Raw genomic sequence first — 23709 nt, 5'->3', positions numbered from 1 at the left:
TTGCCCAGGATCACACAGTTAACTAGTGTCTGAGGCTAAATTCAGACTTAGAAAGATGAGTCTTCTTAACTCCAGGTCCAGATTTCTATCCACTGAATTACCTAATTGCCCCCTATTAATTATGTACAAGGTCAGTTTTGTGGACACCTTCAAGCATTGCTCTTAAATTACAATTATTATTCATAGTTTGTAGAATACAGAAAATAAAATCAGAAATGATGATATCCCTTGATGATTAGTAATATTTATCATTGCTTACACCTACTAATTATATTTCACCTGTGTTAGATCATTAAATCATGATGAAAATAATAAATTACACAATTTCACTGTCTCAGAGATATTGATTCCTCATAATTAATGAACTAGTGAAATTCAGAAGATCAAGGGTTAAAGCTTCAAATGGATTTTCTGTGCACTCTTACTAACCTAAGGCCTCTGAGTATTCGAAGAGACATCCAAATGTTTGCTGAAAACTATTCTACTGGAGTTCTAATTGAGAAAAAGGGATGTGTCCAGAATGCTTACAGATAACGATTAATGAAAGAGTCCATAGATAAGCTGGAAGAAAAATAATTAACTCGGATTTGTGCCAGTTTGCCCTTGGGAATACTAACTAATATGAGTGTTCTAAAGGTTGCATTTACAGAAGACTTCAATGGTGGTAATAGGCAATACCCCAGAGATGATGCTGGAAATGCAGATAAAATATCCATGAACCTTCCAAAAGGATATCTAATTGTAGGAGAGTTGACACCCAAATTAGGATAAACAATTCAGCAGAAAGAACTTCAAAGAAAAGAAAAAGTCTTAATAAGCTACACAAAGAAAATGCCAAGAAACTTTGACAGAAGAAGCAAGCAAAGAGAAAGAAGTGAGGTTTTCAGGCTATGTCTACAAATATAAGAACAATGGCTGATTTGAACAATTCAGTCTAACTGGTCAATGAAATAGGAAAAAATAATCCAGTGATGAAATTGATTGATTCTTTTCAATCTGCCAAGTCAATTCACTCAATATGACTCTTCTGCTAACCATGTGTGGACAAAGCGGTAGGGACTCAGACCCATCTGGGAGAAACATGGACAAAGTGATTTCTTCTTACTTTCGTTCTTGTTTTAGTAAAGAAATTTTATTTTCAACATACTTCTGATAAATACTTTTGTCACTTGAAAGAAGAGATTAAAAAAAACCAGTGTTGGAGATAAAAGGACTTGATCTCGTAGATAAGTCCCACTTGTGAACCATACTGATTCTGTGTCCTTGTTGTTGATTAGTCCGTCATGTCTTACTCTTTGTGACCCATGGATCATTGCACACCAATATAGCATAGGAGTTTTCTTGGAGAAGTTACTAAAGTGATCTGCCATTTCTTTCTCCAGTAGATTAAGATAAACAGATATTAAGTGGCTTGCCTAGGGTCACATAGCTAGTAAGTGTCTAAATCTGATTTAAAAGTCAGGTCTTTCTTACTCCAGGTATGGCAGTCTATCCACTGAGCTATGCGGCTGCTTCTAGACTTGGAGATGTACTTAGTTCTATGATCTTTTGGAAAGGCATTTGATATCTCCATGTTTGAGATAAGTTTTTAATACCTTGATGGAACAATATCTAAAGGATAACAGATGGTACAGTAGGGAGAGAGCTACATATGATATGATATGATATATGTGTATATATATATATATATACGTATATATGTATTATATATATATATATTTATACACACACACACACACACACACACACATAAATTTCCTGTATAGCCTCCAACACTTCACTTCTGTGTAACTCAGTTTTCTCATTTGTAAAGTGGGAGTAAAAATAGCACCTTATTCACAGATTTGCTGTGATTGAGATAATATTTATGAAGTACTTTGTTAACTTTAAAATCAGATGTTTTAAAACATTCAATAGTGTATATTTAAGAAGCCATTATATTTTAAGGTGGCTATAAGTACTAGTAGTTATTATTATTATTATTATTATAAATAATTATAATAATAATGGCTACTATTCATTTTAAAGTGACTCATGGTTTGCAAAGCACTGTAACAACTCTTTCTCATTTTAATCTCACATCATCCCTGGAAAGTTGTTGATAATTTTCTTCTTTTACAGAGGAGCAAATAGAGGCAGGCAGAGTTTTAATGATTTCCTCAGGATCCCCCAGCCAGCAAAACTTGGAAGCCACATTTGAAAAACACATCTTCCTGTTCCCCAAATCAGCATTTTGAAGTAAGATTTTGGACCAGAAACTACATGGATAGAAAAGCACCATGGCAGCTCAGTGGATTGGCTTTGAAAGCTACAGTCAAGAAAACCTGAGTCACATTTTTCTCATGGCTAAAATGGGGACAACAATAGCACATACTTCCCAGAGTTGTTGTGAGAACAAAATGAGATGATATTTTAAAACATTTTACAAACATTAAAATGCTCTAAAACCATGAACTGGTGTTATACTGGTTGGGCAGCAAAGTCTTTACAAAATAAGGAAAAAAGTTGTAAAGCAATTACCATACTCCCTCAGCACCAAAATGTAAACCTAAAGGAAGAAATAAAAGATTCATTTAGATAAACGTGTGAGATGTTGATAAGCATGAATAGTAAAGAAGGGAGAGGAAGAGTTAGAGAAAATTTAATGGGAAATATTCAGAAGAATATGAAAGAGACAGAAGATACCAGAAAACCCCAAAGAATCTATGAGCAAAATACAACATGCTAACAATTGTGGAAAGGAGAGGAATTGATAGTCTTCTTCAATTTTAGAAAATCAGCTTCATCTGATTATTTTACTTATTATCTGATTATCTTACTACCCAATTTTAGCAAGTATGAAAGATGGTGAGATCACATGGGAAAATTGTTAAGGGACTGGTCAATTCCCTGAGAGACTCCACAGCTGTGGCTCATGGCATCTGAAGGAGCTGCAAGTCAGCCTTTGCTGACACAGGTGTTACGGACTGGGAATGAGATAAATTGGAGGCAGAGGGAAGAGGAGAGAAGTCAGACAAAGCAACACCTTCACATCAGAGAGGTCAGAGAACAACTGCCTCTCCATCTCCTTGTATCTTCCTCTCTCAAGAGGAGAACCATTCTGGGTTGGATCTCCAAGCAGCCACTGTTAGGTGGCCTAAATGTATTTTAGCAGCTCTCCCATGTATTCCAACAGAAAATCAATAGGTTCTTACAAGGAGGATTAAAAGAATGTGTATTCAAGGCTTCTGGCAAGAAGTAGCTGGGAAAATTTTGAGTTTGGTTTCCTCCCATCAACCAGTCATTCATTCCAGAAGCTCTCTCACCAGTAATGCCTACAAGAGATCCTGCCAGGTTGTCATGACAATACAGGAGGTCACCTCTAGAATTCTTAAATATTTCTGAATCCAGTTCTTTTGCAATTACTATTTCAAATGTTAATGAACAACAATTTACTGTTAATCCTAAAATAATTAAAACAGACTCCTATTAGTATTCAGTCAAAGCATTAAATGTGCAAGCAATACACTTCAAGAGATATTGAGTCTGCTTCAGATTCAGACTGTTCATTTATGTTATAAATTTTTTTCAACAATGTTTTTTTGTTATGTCCTTGTTACAATAGAAGAATACCTAACTGTAGGTTTATCCCTAATTTAAACAAATCAATATGAGAAAATTTGAAACAAAAACAAAAAAAAAAAAAACAGACCCTTAAGTAATCAGGTTAGTCAATTTAAAACAGAATTCAATTACATGTGAGCTTCTTTTTGCTCAAACTAAAATATAAGTGTTTTGAAAATGGAATAATTTAGGGATACATACAGGAAGTGTACCTCTGACGTCAGTGGTATAGGGAACTTCAAAGAGTGGAAGGTCCACCAATATAAACTGGGAATTTCTTCATATTGTATAGTCTTAGTTAGCATTGAATAACTAAGTGACTTGTTTAGTGTCACATAAATAATGTATGCACAAGATTAGCTTAAATATGGATTTTTTGTGGCTCTCAACTACATTGCTTTTCTTTCCAATGCAATAATTTATGATGAGAAAAAAGATACTAAAATTTCCACACACCAGATATGGCCAAAGATCCCGCATGCCCTTTAATTGATCACAATCAAAAAGCATTTATTAAACACCTACTTTCTTCAATGCACTGTGTTAATTGCAGTTTAGTGGATGCAGTCAGTCACTTATTTTAAAATGTTTCCTTTTAGAAATTATTTTTTCCATTTCACTAATTATCATAAGTATATTATTACGAATATAGCAACAATGAAAATCACTCACATTGACTTAGCATTTCAAATTTTGCAAAGTTTTTAATATCAATTTGAGTCTCAATCACTTTGCAAAACAGGCAATAGTTTTTTATCCTTCCTATTTTTGACATAAGAAAAATGAAGCTCAGAAAATGACCCTTAGACAGAGTGAGGCAGTATTAATTGGTTGGGAAGCTCTGAACTCCAGTCCTCCTGAATCTAAGGTCAGAAGAATAACCACTACTTTGCTGTAAATGTCACAGAAGAAAAAGGTGAATGCATGTTGAAATAACTGAAGATGTTGGATGTTGCTGTGAGATTTCATTTTAGAACCTTTGGAGATAAACCATAAGTAAGAACACACACAAGACTAAAAAGTCTTAATTATAATGGAAACTATAGCCAACTGATATCTTAGAAAAACAAAGTAGGGGAACTGGATTTTTCATTCTAAAGCTGCTATGGATTGAAAATGAACTTTGAATATGAAGGCTAAGGTAACATGTTGGATCTCTTACATTTGCTATCTATTTGACAGGAGTCAAGTGTCTCAACCTCTCTGAGGCAGTTTTGTCATCTGTAAAATGGGGCTAACATTTGAGTTACCAACTTCATGGAGCTATAAAGAAAGAGATTTACAAAACTTTAATCACCATTACTATGCAAAGGCAAAGGAAGGCCATTCATATGAATTCCCTCTACTTAAGATGTTATAGGGGTCTGGGAAAACAAAACAAAACAAAAAAACCTTAACATTAACTTTTACTATTATTATCCAATAAATTGATCTTAGATGAGATGTCTTGATGAAGAAATATTTTAATACAGTAAATTGTAATCAAAATCAGTCAGAGATTTTTTTAAAATCTGCCTTTCAAAATAGATAGATAACATGATTAATTTAAATCAACATTAATGATGTTTTTTTTTCAAATGAGAAGAGGCACAATGTGACTTGAGATTAGCTGTGTGATCTTGTAAGAAACAATTAGTCTCTCTCTTGTTTCTTCATCTGAAAATTAGAACAATAATACTTATACATTCTATACTGCATGATTATACATAGAGATAAGGAACTATTAATATATGGCAGAACATATAATTCAGTTGTGCCTGTAATAGATCCATCTTGAATAGGATAAACAAATAAATGGTTAGCAGGAAATCATGTTATTTCTCATGAAAAATTAAATAAAAATGACTGTGGGTCAATAAACAGACACTATTCACTAAATGTCTATATAGCACTTTATACTTTAGAAAAGATACTAGCCCATATACCCTTTACTATAATATACTACTGCTATTCTTTGTTAATTTTTCATAGTGAACATGCAAAACAGTAAAGTTGGTCAAGCTGTCACTTGGAAAGGCATTATCCTAAACCCTACCATGCTTTCAATTTGGCTTTTGTTGGTCAATGGAGTTCATAAAAGTAAAATCATTGAACTACTAGGGGAATTAGGCATAGATATGAGGAAGACAAATAAAGAAAAGATTTGTCCTGCCTCACAGAAGTGTTTACTTTAATAATAGATATATAACATAAAACTAGGAAATTAAGGAAATGATCTTAAATTAATTTGTCCAATTTGTCCCTGCTCAAAGGTTACCTTAATTTGCAAAAATATGTTGTTGGGTGAAATAAAGTTACAGTGGGCACTTAGTTATATATAAACTAATTTATGAATGTGAGATGTATTTAGAGGGTGAACAAATTTACCTTTAAATGAGGTCTTTAGAGAGGCATGGGAATATGTTAGCAATAATAAAAAAGCAAATAATCTATTTTTTCAGCTTTCTCAATATTCTGTACCATAAAGGCTTTGAATCTCTCACACAGCAACTGTATGGTAGGAGAGACATTTTACATCTTCCCTATTGATGGTTGGCCCAAAGATAGTGCTTGATCAGGTGGTTGACTCTGTTAGCACTGTATAGGACCCTGCAAATTCTCAACTCTTTTTTTGATGGATCACCCTATCCTGGAAGATAAGTCAGTGATAAATAGTGCATCTTATTCCCAAGTGTTGCTTTTTGGGACAGGTCTATATAAAGCAGGGTCAAACAATAATTTTCTCATTAGCCAGAGTTTGGCTCATGGCCCTTCTTTGCTATGCTCCTTCATCAGATTCAGTATTCACACCTTCAGGGATCAGCTACCATTATAGTTTTCTTACTGCTATTCAATACTGAATCCTGCTAATAATGTTTCCCTTTGATTATTGAACAAATATTATGAAAGTGTCATAATATTCAGTGGCAGCTGAGTGGTGCAGTGGATAAAGCCCCATTACTCAAATCAGGAAGACCCAAATTCAGGTTTCAGACACTTACTAGATGTATGACTTCTCTTAATCCTATTTTTCTCAGTTTCCTCATCTTTCAAATGAGCAGAAGGAAATGTCAAACTGCTCTAGTATTTGTCAAGAAAACTCCAAATTGAGTCATGAAGAGTCACATGACTGAAATGACTTAACAACAAAATCATAATAGTCAGCTCTAGATTAAAACACAGGAAACCAGAGGACCTCCAAGTGAGGAGAACATTCAGAGGCTAAACCTGAACAACAAACCTTCCTGCAACATTCTTCCAAAATGGGTGTCTTGCCTTGGTTCTGACGACTGCCAGTAAGTGGGGCCCTCAATAGGATTGCTTCACCTGAGGAATGTGAACTTTTTAAGATCTCAAGAACTTGTTTTTTTTTCCCAATATAATTGGTTTCTCTTGTCATCCTATCAATTTATTTTTCAGTGGCATGCAATTATTCCAAGAAGTGGTCTATAGATTTCACCATACTGCCAAAGGCATCTATTACAGAAAAAAAGCTAAAGGATGCTTGCCCTAGAAGCATCCAACTTTTCTATAGCTTTCATTTTAAGGATGGTATTTCTTTACCTCAAGAATAAAACCTCTCTGCAACTTCCATTCCTTTTTTCTATACAGTAAGATAGTACTGTTGGTAGACTGTTATACTTTGGAATTATAAAGCTCTGAATTCCAATTGGCTCTTGGGATATCAGGAAGCTCTGAATCAAAATTCAGCCTCAGATACTTACTAGCTGTGTGATCTTGGGCAAGTTACTTAATTTCCCTCTGCCTCAGGTTCCTCATTTGTAAAGTGAATAATAATAGCACCTACTTCTCAGAGCTGTGGTGAGAATCACACTGTCTTGCACATAATTAATACTGTATAAATATTAGATATTATTATTATTATTATTATTATTTACTACGTTACTCTGGGCATCTTTCCCAGCTTTAGTGATTTCACTTGTAAAATAACTTGACCTCCTAGATTCATTGCAACTCTTTGTCTCTGATCCTGCTTCTGCCTTTTGAGAACAAACTCAACAATGTTATGATTATCTCTCAAGAATTAAAGATGGCTAAACCCTTTCCTCTCAAGTTTTTCTGCTTCTGACCCATAGTGCTCTGTTCTTTCAATAATCTACAAATTGGGATGATTTTGAAGTTTTTTTGGTTGTTCTGAATCAGCATCAATTATGTCCCAAATCATGAATCTCACTGCAGTCTGCTTAGCTACCAGTCACAGGTGAGTCAAATGGGAGAATTAAGGCAGACAGCAAAAAGGGCTGCCAATGCTACTGGGTAACTTCCTGCTAGGAGCTGAGCATGAAGGCTAGAATGGAAGCTGAAAGGAGCCCCAGAAGGTAAGCACTGAAGAAGACAATGAATGTGGCTGTCAATGACATAATCATTGACATAAGCATTGAGCAGATCTATGGCAAAACTGGGGAGGGCAAAGGCAAGGCATAGAAGTGAAACTTCACTAGGCAAAGGAACAACAAATGCTGTCGTGATCTCTGCCATGGACATGGCAATTGAGCAATTATTTGTGTACTGTAACAGATTCCAAACAAATAATCATGATCTTAAAGACATGGTGGCTCTCATAGCTAAGGGTTTTACTTTTGTTTTTCTTTGTTGTTTTATGTGGATTCCATCACAAGAACTCTTCTTTTTCAGGTAGTCCTCTATACTCTAAAATACCATACTACTTCCATTAATTCTCACTTGAACAAATCTTAAAGCAAATCAATGTTTCTCATTAGAGTGCAACTTTTCAGTATTTTATAGGTATCATATAAAAGAAGCATCTTTTAGTGTTTTTCAATCATGCTGATTCTTCTTGACACTATTTAGGGTTTTCTCGGCAAAAATATTGAAGTGATTTGTCATTTCTTTCTCCAGCTAATTTTACAGATGAGGAAACTGAGGAAAACAGGACAAAGCAACTTGCATAGTATCACATAGTTAGTATTTGAGGTTGGATTTGGATTTGAGGAGATTAGTTTTCCTAACTTCAGGCCCAGTGCTGTATGCACTATATCATCACCTACCTGCCCCTTAGCTTTGCTCTACTTGGTTGCAAAACTAGTAGCAATGGATATATAAGTGAAGATAGTCAAATTTAGGCACGATAGTAGGGGGAATACAAGTGACTATAAGGTGGAGAATCCTTCTTCAATAGTTCAAGCTGGGGCAGCTAGGTGGGTGCAGTGGATAGAGCATCAGCCTTGAAGTCATGAGGACCTGAGTTCAAATTTGATCTCAAATACTTAACACTTCCTAGCTGTGTGAACCTGGACAAGTCACTTAACCCCAATTGCCTCAGCAAAAAAAAAAATAGTTCAAGCTATCCAAAAGTGGAGTGGACTATTCCAGGAGATAGTGAATTCACTTTACTTGGAGATTTCCTAAGCATAATTTGAATGACCCCAATTCTGTGAGTTATAGCAAAGACACTTTGGGGAGGTATAGATTGCACTGTCTATCCACTGAGATCCCATCTAACTCTCAGATCCTGTGATTCTATGAACTCTTGTATTTCCAAAATGTCTCCAAATGAAAAAACACATTAATTTATTTAAATAAGCATTTATTAAATACTTGCTATTAATAAATCCAAGTCTAGGTACTGAGGATGTAAAGACAAAAGAAAATGTCTCCTGTACTCTAAAAGTTTACATTTTACTTGAGAGAAATAATAATACAATGATAAGTCAATATAAAATCTACGCACATACTCTAGAAGTTTCCCAGAGAGGCTAAAATAAAAGGAATTACTTTTAATGTAAATAAATGTTGTTCATCATATGGTTTAATACATTTGTGTTATAAGAAAGAAAACAAATTGAGAGGCAAAGATTTCTTAGGTGATCATTATTTATCATCTTATTAGGAAAAATTTTTCCTCCAAATCGCTAACTATAAAAACTTGAAATATGAATATAATTACTTGTAGAATACTCTTCTCTGTGGAAAATGTTATATGCATTTGTTATTCATAAAATAAGCTTCTCTATAGAATCTTATTATTAGCAAAAAATATAAATAATCTAGAGTACCTAACAGTTCTAATTATATTTTTTCTTCTACCTATATGACCTTATAATTTGATTAATGCTTTATTTCTTTTCTAAGTGTAGAAGATGGATTATCTGTATGAGATTCATAATCAATTACAAAGCACAGTGGGACCAATTACTAACTTTACTGAGATATCTAAAAATCTGTTAGATTTTTAGTCACTCACCATGAAACAAAATAGTATATATTAACATTTGAATTTTATAGAGTAACACGAAGAGTGGTTTTATTCATGCACACATGTGTATGTTTGTGTGTATATGTACATGCATGCAGATATGCATTTCTGCTTTATTCCAGAGAGTGTCAGTAAGTAGCTTAAAAATTGACTACATCTGTTTTATTGGAAAGATGGCAGAAATCAGATATATAAATAATGTACAAAATAAGAAAAGAATAATTTGTATTAAACTCACCTATAGCTTAGTATTACAACAGATAAAATATGCTGGTGGTGAGTCATTTACAGAGAAACAAACTACTTTAAACCTTTTGAAAAATGAGAAATCACAAAAGAAAACAAAAGAAAAATGCAGGAACTGCCAATATTGACAAAGTCAGTCTACAGGTTGTATGATAACAAACTCTTGGCAAGATGGTTTGAAGCTTTACAACTTTTGCAAGAAGTAATATTAACAACCAGGGGTTATTCATTGGATGGTGGTGGAAACTAAATGACTTTAGTTACAAATATATGTGAACAAAACAATTATTATTCATAGAGAGTGCAAAACCAAGCTGACTAGCACCATTATGAAATAGTTATATAAACTTCTAATCTTTATAAGTTTGGATGAAAGCAAAATTTGTTTTCTATTGCTGCAGTGTTCAAAGGAGAACGTGCTCAAATCATTGCCAAAATAATGTTCACATTCCATGAAAATGTTGGGATTTATGTTTGAAAATAAATTCCTGCAAGAGCTTTATTACTCCAGAATGCAAATAGCTACTTGTAGATAAGAGAAAATATGCAAGGTATATGTCAAACTAATGAACTCTTTGGGCTCTGCTGAAGTAAGGGTATATAAGCTGGAAATGGAATATTGTAAAAACTCTTAGCAGAGAATAATTAAAAATATGTTAGGCACTTAGAATGAATTAATCTCATACATGTTTGTTAAAGCTCAAGGCATTTGCATAACCCTGATACCAAAAATATGATAGGGTAGGTTTCATTTCTCTCTATTCTAAAACAGTTTCCCAAGTACATTACCCCAAGTACATTCTGTGTCTCAAAAACTCATGTAAATGATTTCTCTGTGATTCTTTCTAACTCTAGCTATTATTCTTTTCTATAGTTTTCTTAATAATTATACTGTCTCTAAATATTATCTGAAAGCCAAAATAACAACAAAATGAGACTTTACACATACCAATTGCTCTTGTTCATTATGAACTTATGTCACATTACTTAATATAGTAAAAAGGGAATATCAGAGAGAGGCTCATGTAATATTTTAAAATTCCTTTGCAAACCATATAATATTACTACTATTTCTGGTTGTTGTCCTTCATACTGGAAGACGACTAAAATTTCATTACTATATTAACCACAACAAGTAGTACACTAGTACTAATACTAGTATTACTAGTACTAATAGTAGTACTAGTACTACTACTATTACCTATTGTTGCCATTGCTAGTGTTATAGATTTGAATAATGATGAGACAAGGATGCCTTGAAACTTTCAGAGGGTTTCAGAGGACCATGTCAAGGTTTGAAAAGGGGAGAAGTATGATTATTCTTAGTGGAAGCAGTGTTTTAAAGGAGAAAGAACATTTAGATTTCACGTTAGAGAAATGAGTTTCAAATCTTAGTTCTGCTCCTTACTAGCCTGGTAGTGACAATTCAATCTTTTTTTTTTTTTTTTTTTTTTTTTTTTTACTTTTCTGGGCTTTACTTTCCTCAGCGAAAATGAAGGGTTTGTTCAGATGTTATCTAAGGTGGTTTCAATATTTAAATTTCTGATCCTATAACTTTTAAAAATTATGTCCACCATTTCAAATTGGTCCTTATGGCAACATTGGTATAAATTAAATGCCTAAAATAACTATTCTTTTACATGTCGATTTGTTTTTTAATCAATGATATAATGTCATACTTAAATAAAAATATGGAGAAAAATACACCCCAAACTGATATCTATTGAATTAAAAAAAAAAAAAAAGATTGGACTAGCAGCCAGGAGACTTGGTTCTAGTACTGTCCACCAGTAGCTCAATAAATGACCTTAATATGATTACAGTCATTTTGGACTTCTTCTGTAAATTGAGGGAAGTTGAACTGAAAAATCTCCAGCAATTGTATTTATAAGCTGCATGGCAGAGGTGAATTAGTTGAGATCCAAGATTACTATAAGCTCTAATTTCATTTTCAACTCTAAAAATGTCCATGATTTCATGAACTTCTCTTCTAGGCACATTTTATATTTTCAATTCACTTATTGTCTATACAATTAGATTTTAAGTTTTTTGAGGGCAGAGACTATCTTTTTCTCTTTATGTATCCCAATCAATTAGCCCAAAGCTTGGCACATAATAAAGGCTTAGTAAATGTTAACTGACTGATTGCCTAGAGTTCATTCTCTTTTCAAATCAGTCCCAATTATATTTAGCATAAATATGAAACCATTTCCCCTAAGACCTCAAAAAGCCTTACAATTGAATGTTATTTTGTTATGGGCCAGAACCCTCAAACAAGGATTCTTAAAAGGTGTTAAGTCAGTGGAATTGATAAGACAATGGTTATCTAGTTTAGCATGGTGATTAATAGTTCTCTAGTTCAGTACATGCACTTAGTACTTAATATAGTTCTATGGTATTCCACACCTATGATAATGTAATTATAATAAAGCATATAACATGCAGGGGGGACTGAGAGACAGATTCATTCCATCATCCACCTTTGTGGACAAGCCCTGGGATTCAGAGCCAGAGTCATTCACTTCATCTCACACTACTGAGATGGCAGTGGTTAACTTCTCTATTGAAACCAAGACTCCAGAAGGCCTCTAATAAAGCTCCCTTTTGCCCCAGGCAAGGAAACTAGATTGTAAAGGAGATAATAAAGGATTTGGACTTTAACACCTGGCTAGTCTTCTGGTAATTACTGAACTGAAAGGAAGGCTGCTTCCCAAACTTCCAAAAAACCACTAAGACCATTACATTATTTAAAAAAAAAAAGGAAAAGTACCCACATGTACAAAAATGTTTTTAGCAGCCCCTTTTTTGTAGTGTCAAGGAAGTGAAAACTAAGTAGATGCCCATCAGGTGGAGAATTGCTGAATAAAGTATGATATATGAATGCCATGGAATATTATTTTCCTGTAAGAAACAATCAGCAGGATGATTTCAGAGAGGCCTAGAGAGACTTACAAGAACTGATGCTAAGTGAAGTGAGTAAAAACAAGACAACATTGTACACAGCAATGACAAGATTATTCAATGATCAACTCTGATGGACTTTGCTCTTCTCAACAATGAGATAATTCGTTCCAATAGACTTGTGATAGAGAGTCTTTTGCACCCAGAGAAAGGACTGTGGGGACTGAATGTGGATTACAGCATAGATTTTTTACCTTTTCATTGTTTTTTAGTTGCTTTTTATTTTTTTTATCATTTTTTTTCCTTTTTGATCTGATTTTTCTTGTGTAGCATGATAAATTTGAAAATATATATGGAAGAACTGCACATGTTTAATATATACTGGATTACTTGCTGGAAAGGGGGCTTAAGAAAGGGGGTAGGGGAAAAGGAGAAAGAAAAATTTGAAACACACAAGTTTTGCAAGAATGAATGTTGAAATTTGATTTAAATGCATATGATTTAAAAATAAAAAGTTTTAGAAATTGGATGTGACATTTATTGTTATGCTACTGTTCAAAAAGACCATTTGGGGTGAATACATTCCCAAATGAACTAGACATGGTTCTAGCAAGCACATTTTAACAGGACTGATCTGCAGAATCTTTGCCCTATAAAGGACAAATGGTCTCAAGTCAATTTTGCAAACATATTAAATATATCCATCATCCCAACCAAAGCCAAAAGTTCCATTTTTTGGTCCTATGTAAAAGTTATTTTTACATACACCAAAAACTGTTCAACATGGTGTCCCTGGTATTCTCTACACTTTTTAAATTGAAGAGATACTTATCAAAGTTTTGTAAATCAGTGAAGCAAAAAGCAAAGTGTAACTAATCTCATAATTTTTTGGAACTATTTCCAAAGATGGTCAGAGGCCACTGATGCTCTACAAATAAGCACTTACTTTCTGCCAAATTTATGTAAAGGCATTACTCAGAATAATTATAATAAAATGCATATTTAGGATTTTTTTAATCGTAGCAACTTATGAAGATTAGAAAATTTTGTGAAAGGGCTCAGTTCCAGGGTCAGAGTTAGGATGGGGAGGTTAATGAGTATGGAGAAGAGGCATTGATATAAAACATTTTTAAGTCTAGAAGCAGTTGTGAATTTTACATTCATGAGTAGTGTATCCATACTGGGTGTAATTAGCAAGTTGAAGACACTCTTATGGGAATATAACCTTAAACTATACCTTAACTGTGATTTAAGACTTTATAATAACAAGTATAGCTATAGCTAAAAAAGTTCAGGTGTTTGTCCCCTCCTGCTTCCCACTACCTCTTACTTAGCATTTAAGTAACTCATTTAAAGACATTTTTTCTTTTATTTCTGGATTAGATTTCCTTAATTAGAATGTAAGCCTAGACTTCTCCCAAACAATAGGAGAAAAACCCAAGCTGGAGTGAAAATGGGGACTTTTGTGTTCAGGCTATTTAATCTTGTGTTTTACAGTTTTTACTTTGCAAAAACCTTGTCAGATGGGAGATGCCATTTCTTGAGAGATCATAATAAACCCTTTCTTGGGTTTTCTTACTCTGAGAGTCTCTGTTTTTGTGGTCAATACTGGCCCCCATAACACCAATGAAGTCATACATTTTTGAAATGCTAAAGTAATATTTAGACTCCTTTAAGTCAAAAGGATGAAGATGTAATTAAGTATATTCTACAACTAAGCAGGACAAACTTGATTACTTTCATACCAAGAAAAATAAGTGAATAGTAAACCATTTAATAACTGCAACCATTGGAATCAATATTGTATTTTAGCTATCTTGAAAGCAAAAGGCTGAGAGATTATGGAGTTTGAAAAATAGCACAACCCAAGATACCAAACATCAGAGACAGAAACATATGCTTATTCTAGTCCCAATGTGTAACAATCCGCACTTAGAAAAAGGGTCAAATGAAAGAACATTGTGGTATACCTGACATGAGCTACATTAGTTTTATATACTTGCCATAATAAATATACATTATACTCCAATGATACAGTATGTTCACGCCAATAAAATTGTATGTACATATGTCAAGTAAACTGCTGTTAATATTGACCCATATGATTTGTGTTGAACAAATGCTAACTTTTAAAACTATATATCATTTTGAAGCTCAGTACATACACCAGACTGATTTTTATATGTAAAAAGATCAACAGTATCTTTGAAATAGTTATTTTGGAGCTCTTAGCAATTCTAGTACTAGTCAGTTGGTAGTTGTTTTATTTTAAAATAATTGCTGCAGAATACTTCCTTGCAGAAGCAGGAGAAATAATCTATACTGTTTTCTACCTTGTATCTTGCAAACAATGCTGGAATGGAGACTACCCTTACATTTGCCTGTTTTTAACCTGATTTAAAATTTAAATATCATGGAAAATGGAAGATTCCAGGCAGCTGGCATCATTTGCTTCAAGTGCAAGGTAAAAATGAGGAAATCCATGGTACACATCTAGAATGACTCCCTTCCTCATTTTCATATAGGAGTCCAAGCAAAGTTCCAATAGGCCTAAGTTGTGGTTCCACTTTCCATGAGGATTTTACAAATGCAAATGGTCCCCTTGTGGTCTTGTTTTTTACATTTCTCACAAGATTAAAATTCAGCCCATGTTATAGAGAAAGGCTATTTTAAAGCAAATCTGATCATTGTACTGTTAGATTTAATCTCTCAGCAGTTCTCCATTATTCTAAAACTGTATTTCAGCATAGTTAAAAGTTCATGGTTTTATTACAGTCATCTGTCCTCTGGGCTCTTGATAGGGAAGGCACCTTAAAGAGGCTGCTTGATGTGTCCATGATATTTACAATCTTTAATTGGCCTGGGAATTTCTAAGATGAAAACATCCTTCCGTTGGAAGGGAGTAGAATACTGGGAGAAAAGAATTAATAAATGATTAGGAAACCACTGACAATTTTGCTATTTCATTTGTGAAGGCAGGGTGCTTAGGCAAACAACAGGATTATTTCCAAAGACTTTCCTTGTGGCTGCTGAGTAACTCTAGATTGCAATTACTTTCCTATTCCAGCAAAACCTTAGGGGATGGAAGATCAGTATCAGATAAAACATGGCCATTTATTTAATAAATAAGAAAAAAGGGAAGCCTTAGCAAGAATGTAAGTGACTAATCTATACTGAAAGAATTACTACTTGAAAAGCATAATTTCAAGAGCTTTGTTAGCTAAAACAGTTTGCAGCCAGTAGGCCAATAAACCATTTAAAGGGAGATCATGGTATTAAAATAAGAATGTTTCTCTGTAAGTGCCTGGGATTGTTTTATCTGCATTTTCCTGAAGCTGGACATTAAATTATCCGTAATGGGTCAGGGTCTGGATGACAGTAGTTCTGTCAGTCACCAAAAGAATAAGCTCAAAGACACATATCTTTTCTTGTCCATAAAGAAGAGCTATAGAAATGCTTAGTCATATTAAGTCACTGGACCATAGGATGAATGGTCACTTATACAACATAGCCCCTGGCCTTTAAAATTATCTACCCACCACTGTCAGCATATACCAAATAAAACACTGCAAATTAAAATAAAGTAGAACAAAATCCACTTGACAAAATAATCAACTATTATTTAGGGGCTTCCTATATGCTCAGTTGTGAAAGCCATAGAAAGTGATTAGGGTTAAAATATGATGCCCACATACTGGAAGCTTATAATCTAGCTGAAGAAACACATACACAGAGGGCTACAATGTGTAAGAATAACAAGTGTTAAATTATGTGGATCATAAAATCATAGCTTTAAAACTGAAGTTCAGAGGCCATCTGGTACATCCGCCTCAGTTTCAAAAATGAGGAAACTGAGGCCATGTGAGATTAAGCCATTTAATATCAGATAGTCATTATATAATTAGGTACAATATGACACCAGGTACTCTTTTACTGAGCTATAAGAGATCAGGGGTCATTGCCAGACATTTTATCTCATGTCTCACCAATGGACTTTGATGATTGTAGACAAATGAGTGAGGTTGATGACTTTGCACAGTTCTGACCAATTCACTTGCAAGTGAAGACATCATCCTCCTGGTGTCATTAGGCCTCTTCAAGAAGGACAAAGTGCAACAACAATAAGAGATCAGGAAAGTGACAGATAGGAGACTAATAGTTCAGGAACTGGAGGAGGCCAGTGAAGTCATTTTGTCAAATTCCTCATTGTAAAGTTGAAAAAAAAACCTGAGGATCTGAGAAGTTAAGTGAATGAACCAGTATATACATCAGGTTTTTAAATTTTTTGACCTCTTCAACCAAGAAATGTTTATGTGACCCTAAATATATAGTATACAAACAAAACATTTACTGATAATAAATCATAATTTTATAACCACGCACCTTTAGTTAAATAATAAAGGTTGAAAATAAGATTGGAACCCAAGTCCTGTAATTTTGAATCCATCGTTCTTTCCACTGTACCATACTTCCAGAAACATTTAGTATTTTGTTAAAATACAAATAATTAAATAAATGTTTGGATACCACACAATTACCTGCCATCTCATCACACTTCTGCCATTAACAATTCCTCAGCACCTTGGCTTTCAGACAGAAATCTAAATAAGACGAACCTTTAAATCTCCATCAAAACTATTCTCCAAGTGAATTAAGAATAGGATAAATTTCTGGAGGACAGGTGGATATCACTGCCTTCCACATCCATGGTTAATGACAATAAATTCTGCAAAGTTTTGAGCAGCATGACAGTGCTAAAACACCAAGGTTTCTTTATTCTATGGAATCCTGAGAGTTTTCTAGCTTCTGATCAGTAAGAAGCAAAATTGGTCACATTTTTAGTTAGGGAGATGATGCTGAATTCACCACAGCATCTCTGGAGTAGTCAGGTCAGCATAGTAACACAGGAAAACCTCAACTATTGGTTTTAACACAGAACATCACCCACAGCAACAAGAACAAGTGACAACCTGCAAATGACAAATCCATCCTCAATACTCAGGGCCATGAGGACCACACCATAATATTTGACCTTTTGTTCCATATAATAAATGAGTTACCTTAGGATCAGCAGTGAGCAGTTTAAATGCTTGATACACTTGGGCCTCCTTTACTCCACCTCCAAGATCAAGGAAATTGGCTGGTTTCCCACCGTTAAGAGAGATGATGTCACAGGTTGCCATGGCAAGCCCAGCACCATTCACTATAAAGTAAATCAAAATATAATAATGGTTTACACTTAGCAAAGATACTCAAAAAGTTTTATGTGTGGGGGAAATTGATACATCATATTAAACTTAAGGAGAGATGAAACAAAAACCCAGTTAATGAAAACAGCAACAAAATATGCCTTAATGCCTTTCTTTTTGAAATAATAGTTGAAATAATAATTCACAGTCTGATGACTTCCTCAGTAAAGACACAGAAATTGTCTTTAATAGAATTGAAATTTAATCACCAAACATGCTCTAAAGAAGAGATGCAAAAATGCATTTACCATTCCATTTTTTTTTATAAAGAAGGAAGACTAAGGGGGTGGAACTGGACATACCCCATCGGATTTAAGATTGCAGAATTTTAGATTTGGGGCAATGAGAGTGCTTTGAGATGATCCTGTCTCTCATTTTATAGATGCAGAAACTAAGCTTCATTAGGGTTAAGTGAATTGCCTAACATTTCACAGCTATTAAGAGTTTGAGCCAGAATTAAAATCCAGGACATTTTCAGTCCTTCCTATTATACACTATAAAATACTGCCTTTCACTAGGTTGATGTGACTGACTATTGAACTGTTTTCCACTGTATCTTTCTTTCTTTCTTTCTTTCTCTCTCTCTCTCTCTCTCTCTCTCTCTCTCTCTCTCTCTCTCTCTCTCTCTTCTTTCTTTCTTTCTTTCTTTCTTTCTTTCTTTCTTTCTTTCTTTCTTTCTTTCTTTCTTTCTTTCTTTCTTTCTTTCTTTCTTTCTTTCTTTCTTTCTTTCTTTCTTTCTTTCTTTCTTTCTTTCTTTCTTTCTTTCTTTCTTTCTTTCTTTCTTTCTTTCTTTCTTTCTTTCTTTCTTTCTTTCTTTCTTTCTTTCTATCTGTATAGTGAGTTTTGTTACAAAAGATAGCTTACTGGAGAGGGACAAAAGAAAGGTGTATTAAGAAATAATGGTGATGCAAAACCAATTTGGGAAAAAAAGTGACAAAAAACCAAAGAAAAGTATTCCAAACAAAAGGTTTTGCAATAGTCAATGCTGAAAAGTTATCCCTGCATATATCTTGTAAATAAAAAGCTATATAATTAAAAAAAAAAGAAAAAAAGAAAAGTATTCTAAAATATATATCCTTCTCTTGTTTAGGAAAAATAATAGAAACAATACGTTTTATGGCCCCTTAAGATTTGCAGAATACTTTTTGTTCAGCAACCTTGTTAAAGTTAATGTTAATCTCCCCATTTTACAGAAGAGGAAACAGAGATTGAGACAAATGATTTATCCAAGGTCATGAAGTTAAGGAGTGGCTGAGTATATTTAAAATCAGGTTTTACTTGATTCCAAGTTTACTATCAATTCTGACACACTGACTCCTGGGTAAATTTTATCAATGAATTTTCGCCACTTTTGACCCTGCAGACTTAGTCATATGCAATTATTCTTCCTTACATTTGAAAGTAAAAATTCTCTTTTATGCAAGAGAGCCTCTAAAAATAAAGAATCCTGTACTTTTTCCTGACCCTTGATGCCTCATAGAAGATTCTGAACTGTGACTAATTTAATTACCTTTGGCACAGCTAAACATGTGAGTGCTTAAGTACCCTTACAACAGAGTAGGAAATATGTTAATTTCAACACTTAAGAGGCTTCAAATTCACTCAAAGCATTTAAATCCCTGCAACCACTCTAAGTAAGCTTTCTTGACTTTATTCTAAAATGTTCATGGTTTTTTTTTTTTTTTATTCTTTTAAATGCTAAAATATCATGAGTACATTAGTTTATCATTCTGAGAAAGATGCAAGGAGTCTGCTACATTAAAGTTATTGTCCCTTACATGAAGTAAGACCTTCTGTTTCACATGTAAGTCTATTTCATTTCCTATTGTGGAGAGCAGCAAGCTATGAGAATGAAATCTCAGAGACTCTGGGTATAATGATATTGTTGATTTAATGAGCTACAAATCTTTGTAATGTTAATTCCATTAAGATTAAGACCTTAGAAGCAATGCAATGAATGTATGCTACTAGAATCTAGAGTCTTTTGCAATTAAGTATCTAGAGTATAAATTTCAGCACTATAATCTGTGGACAGTTACAAAAATGATTTTTGTCTCCATGTACCCTTTCTTATCTCAGCTGAATAAGCTATTTCCACAAATTCAGATGAAAATGATGAAATAATTTTTCTGTTAATAAAATGGGATAGCAAATTAAACATGTTATTGTTCTGTTATCACTGAAACTAAAGAAGTTTAGGGTAATGATTAAAGTACGTGCCCTCACTTACTTTCATTTAGAAAACAATTCCATTTTAAACCTGTGTCCCAGAGCAACTGTTGTCTTAACAACTCTGGCTTGTGATGGAAAACAAGTTGAATTTTTGAACACTAAAGTTAGATTATAATGAGTGGAATGTTAAGCCAGTAAATTATTTTCAATTATGCTGAATGTTTCAGAGAAAACTCTAGACTACATCTTAAGCTCTTTATTGAGTCAGTATGTGATATTGGTACAGAGAATTAAGTAACTTGGAGTCTACAAAATCTGGATTCAAATTCTATCTTAGATACTTAATGATCTGTGAACCCTGAGCAAATCACTTTCTTTATCTGTAAAATAATATCATTATACTTGTCTGAAAGGACTATATAGACAAGGACAATTAGATGACAGAGGGGATAGAATGTTGAATCTGGAATCAGGGAGATTCATCTTCCTGAGTTCAAATCTGACCTCAGACATTTATTAGCTGTATGACCGTGAGCAATTCAGATAACACTGTCTGAGTTTCCTCATCTCTAAAATGAGTTAGAGAAGGAATTGGCAAGTGATTCCAGTAAAAGTAAGGCCCAAATAGAGTCACAAATACAATGATAAGACTAAAAATGGCTGAACAATGAAGTTCTATTTAGGTAATCTCATTGAAATTATCTTGGAGTCAGTTCTATATTAGATGGGATGATAGGGTTTTTGTATCTTTCATTCTGTTCCAAAATTGTTTTCTTTTTTTTTTTCTTTTTCTATATTTTTTCCTGAGGCAATTGGGGTTCAGTGATTTGCCCAGGGTCACACAGTGTTACATGTCTGAGATCAGATTTGAACTCAGGTCCTTCTGACTTCAGGGCTGGTGTTCTAACCACTACAGCACCCCCAAATTTTTTTGATAATTTTTCTACTATGTATTTATAAATATTTAATGTGGTAACATATATTGAAAATGTTGCTTTAAAACGCTTATGGATTGATATGATATTCTGGTTAATATGGATTACCATGAGTATCATTATTATCATTAGCTATAAAAGTTCATGTTTGCTGAGTTTTTAGATGCATTTCACAAAATAAAATCAATGAATCAACTGCAAACTGTTTTGCAATATGCTTGATAGATATCCTTGTTTTCTTACCAAAGCAGGCAATGTTTCCATCCAGGCCAATGTACTTCAAGTCATATTTGGCAGCTTCATTTTCAATAGGCTCATTTTCTGATTTGTCATCCATGGCAAATATGTCTTTTTGTCTAAATTCTGCATTATCATCAAAGTTTATCTTGGCATCAAAACACACAACTACAGAAAAAAATAGACAAAATGAATAATGAATATCCATCAAGAATCATGAATTTTTCTTGATTAGGCATAGAACATGATATAGGAGAGAAAGGCGAGCATTCATCTGTCACTTTGCTCTAGACAGATATAAATAGTGTGCTGAAAAAGACAAGTTTGGTCCTTCTGACCTTTGAGGTCTGGCTATTCTGGAAAACTATGCATTTTTATGAGCCATGTGTATTTAAGTTAAAACATATTTAAATAGTTCATATTCCTTAAAATAAAACATAAGCCAATGAGAACGTTTAAGTATCTTCCATAGTTACAAGTGAAGAGAGGTTTCAAAGCACTCTATGCTAACTTCTTTTGAAAGTTAAAATGTAATGTTACTACAAGTTTCAATGATGACCACTTTTTATTTTTAATTTAACTAATATTTATTAAGTGCCTGATGTTTCAGATGCTAGAAAAAGAAAGGGAAAAAAAAACATCCCTTGCTCTCAAGGAGTTTATAAGCTATCAGAGGGATACAATATTTACACATATAAATAAACATAAACTATCTACAAAGTGATACCAAGTAATTTTAAGAGAGAATAAGGCAAGTTCTAGGGGAAGATGTGGTCTCTGAACTGTGAATTAACAGATATTGCAAATCCCTCCAAATTTAAATGGGGGACAAGGTAGGAGATGGATGGAACAGGATGCAATACAGATAGGAAAAAGCCTGAGTGAAGCCATACAAATATAATACTATTTATGTGAGCAGAGATTTGTTTTATTAATCATTGATCAATGTCATTCAAGCCTTTTTTTTAATGAGAAATTAGAAACTAGAAAAGAAACCTTTCCCAAACCAAATGACTCCTGTAAGACACCAAAGACCTTGGTTTACAACCAAGTGAAGTTGAAAAAGTATGATATGTGAAATCCAAGGACCCATGCTTTACTCTTGGCATTGCAATGACCTGATCATATGGCCCTAGCCAAGACATTTTTACTTTTCTATGCCATAAATGTTTTATCTTGAAATAAAGGGATTCGATTTGACTAGATTTGCTGGCTTCAGGGATCACATCAAGTCAAGTTTTTTATTTTGTCCCTACTATGTGACAGGTGCTGGGATGGACATTTAGAAAACACACACACACACACACACACACACACACACACACACACACAAATACCCCTATATGCAATAAAAGCATATTTTATATATAATCTCTATTTCATATGTAATATCTAAATAATATATGTCTATATAATCCTCCGTGTGTGAGGGAATGGTTATATGGGTGTTTAGGTGTAGGCTAAAACAAATAAATCCAGTCCCTGCTCTCAAGAAGTTCAGGGTTTAATGGGGGAGACCACCAGCTAACAATTTTGTACAAACTAGATAAAGACAGGATAAATTAGAGATAATTGCAGAGGAAAAGCACTAAGATTAAAGAGGACTTTTGTAGAAAGTGGTATTTTAACAGCAAATTCATGGATGCCTGAGAAACCAGGAGGTAGAGACAAAGAGGGATAGTGTTATCAGCAAAGAGAGCAGCCAATGAAAATGTCTGAAGTAAGGAGATGGAGTATTCTGACTGAGAAATAGCAAGAATCCCAGTGTCACTGGGAGCCATAGTTCATGAAAGAGAATCATAAGGGATAAAGAAACTGGAAAGGTAGGAAGGAACCAGAGTATCTTCTAGCTCTTCATTTATGTATCTCTGCTCTCTAAGCTCCTATATGGCTCTTAATCTAAGGTCCCATGACCACTGACTCTTTTATATAATTTATTCAATACTAAATTCATGGAAAAATGAATCCTTGAAGAATGGATACATTAAATTATTATATAAGAATGTTTAGTGTTTATACACATATACACATATGCATATATATATACATTCACATAAAAGAAATCACAAATTACTGAGTGTAGCAATGACTGACAAGGGGAAACATTTCATAGTGGTAGTCTGTAAACCCTACCATTAAATGTCCAACT

General features: G+C 33.8%; 1 protein-coding gene across 3 annotated transcripts in view; it reads right to left on the bottom strand.

Annotated features, from left to right (window-relative positions):
• Positions 1-23709, bottom strand: part of SUCLG2 (succinate-CoA ligase GDP-forming subunit beta) — a 586130-nt gene that overhangs the window by 113226 nt on the left and 449195 nt on the right. For all 3 annotated transcript variants that reach the window (XM_074284147.1, XM_074284145.1, XM_074284146.1), the window contains exons 8-9: positions 21567-21728; positions 18028-18170 (exon numbers count right to left, since the gene is read on the bottom strand). In XM_074284147.1, the coding sequence (XP_074140248.1) occupies positions 18028-18170; positions 21567-21728 (305 nt within the window). The remainder of the gene's footprint in view (positions 1-18027; positions 18171-21566; positions 21729-23709) is intronic.

The sequence above is a fragment of the Sminthopsis crassicaudata genome, chromosome 1, assembly GCF_048593235.1.
Source record: "Sminthopsis crassicaudata isolate SCR6 chromosome 1, ASM4859323v1, whole genome shotgun sequence".
In the NCBI taxonomy this organism is placed as follows: Eukaryota; Metazoa; Chordata; class Mammalia; order Dasyuromorphia; family Dasyuridae; genus Sminthopsis; species Sminthopsis crassicaudata.
The sequence above is the reverse complement of the archived record's forward strand: the minus strand, read 5'-3'. Positions and strand labels throughout refer to the sequence as shown.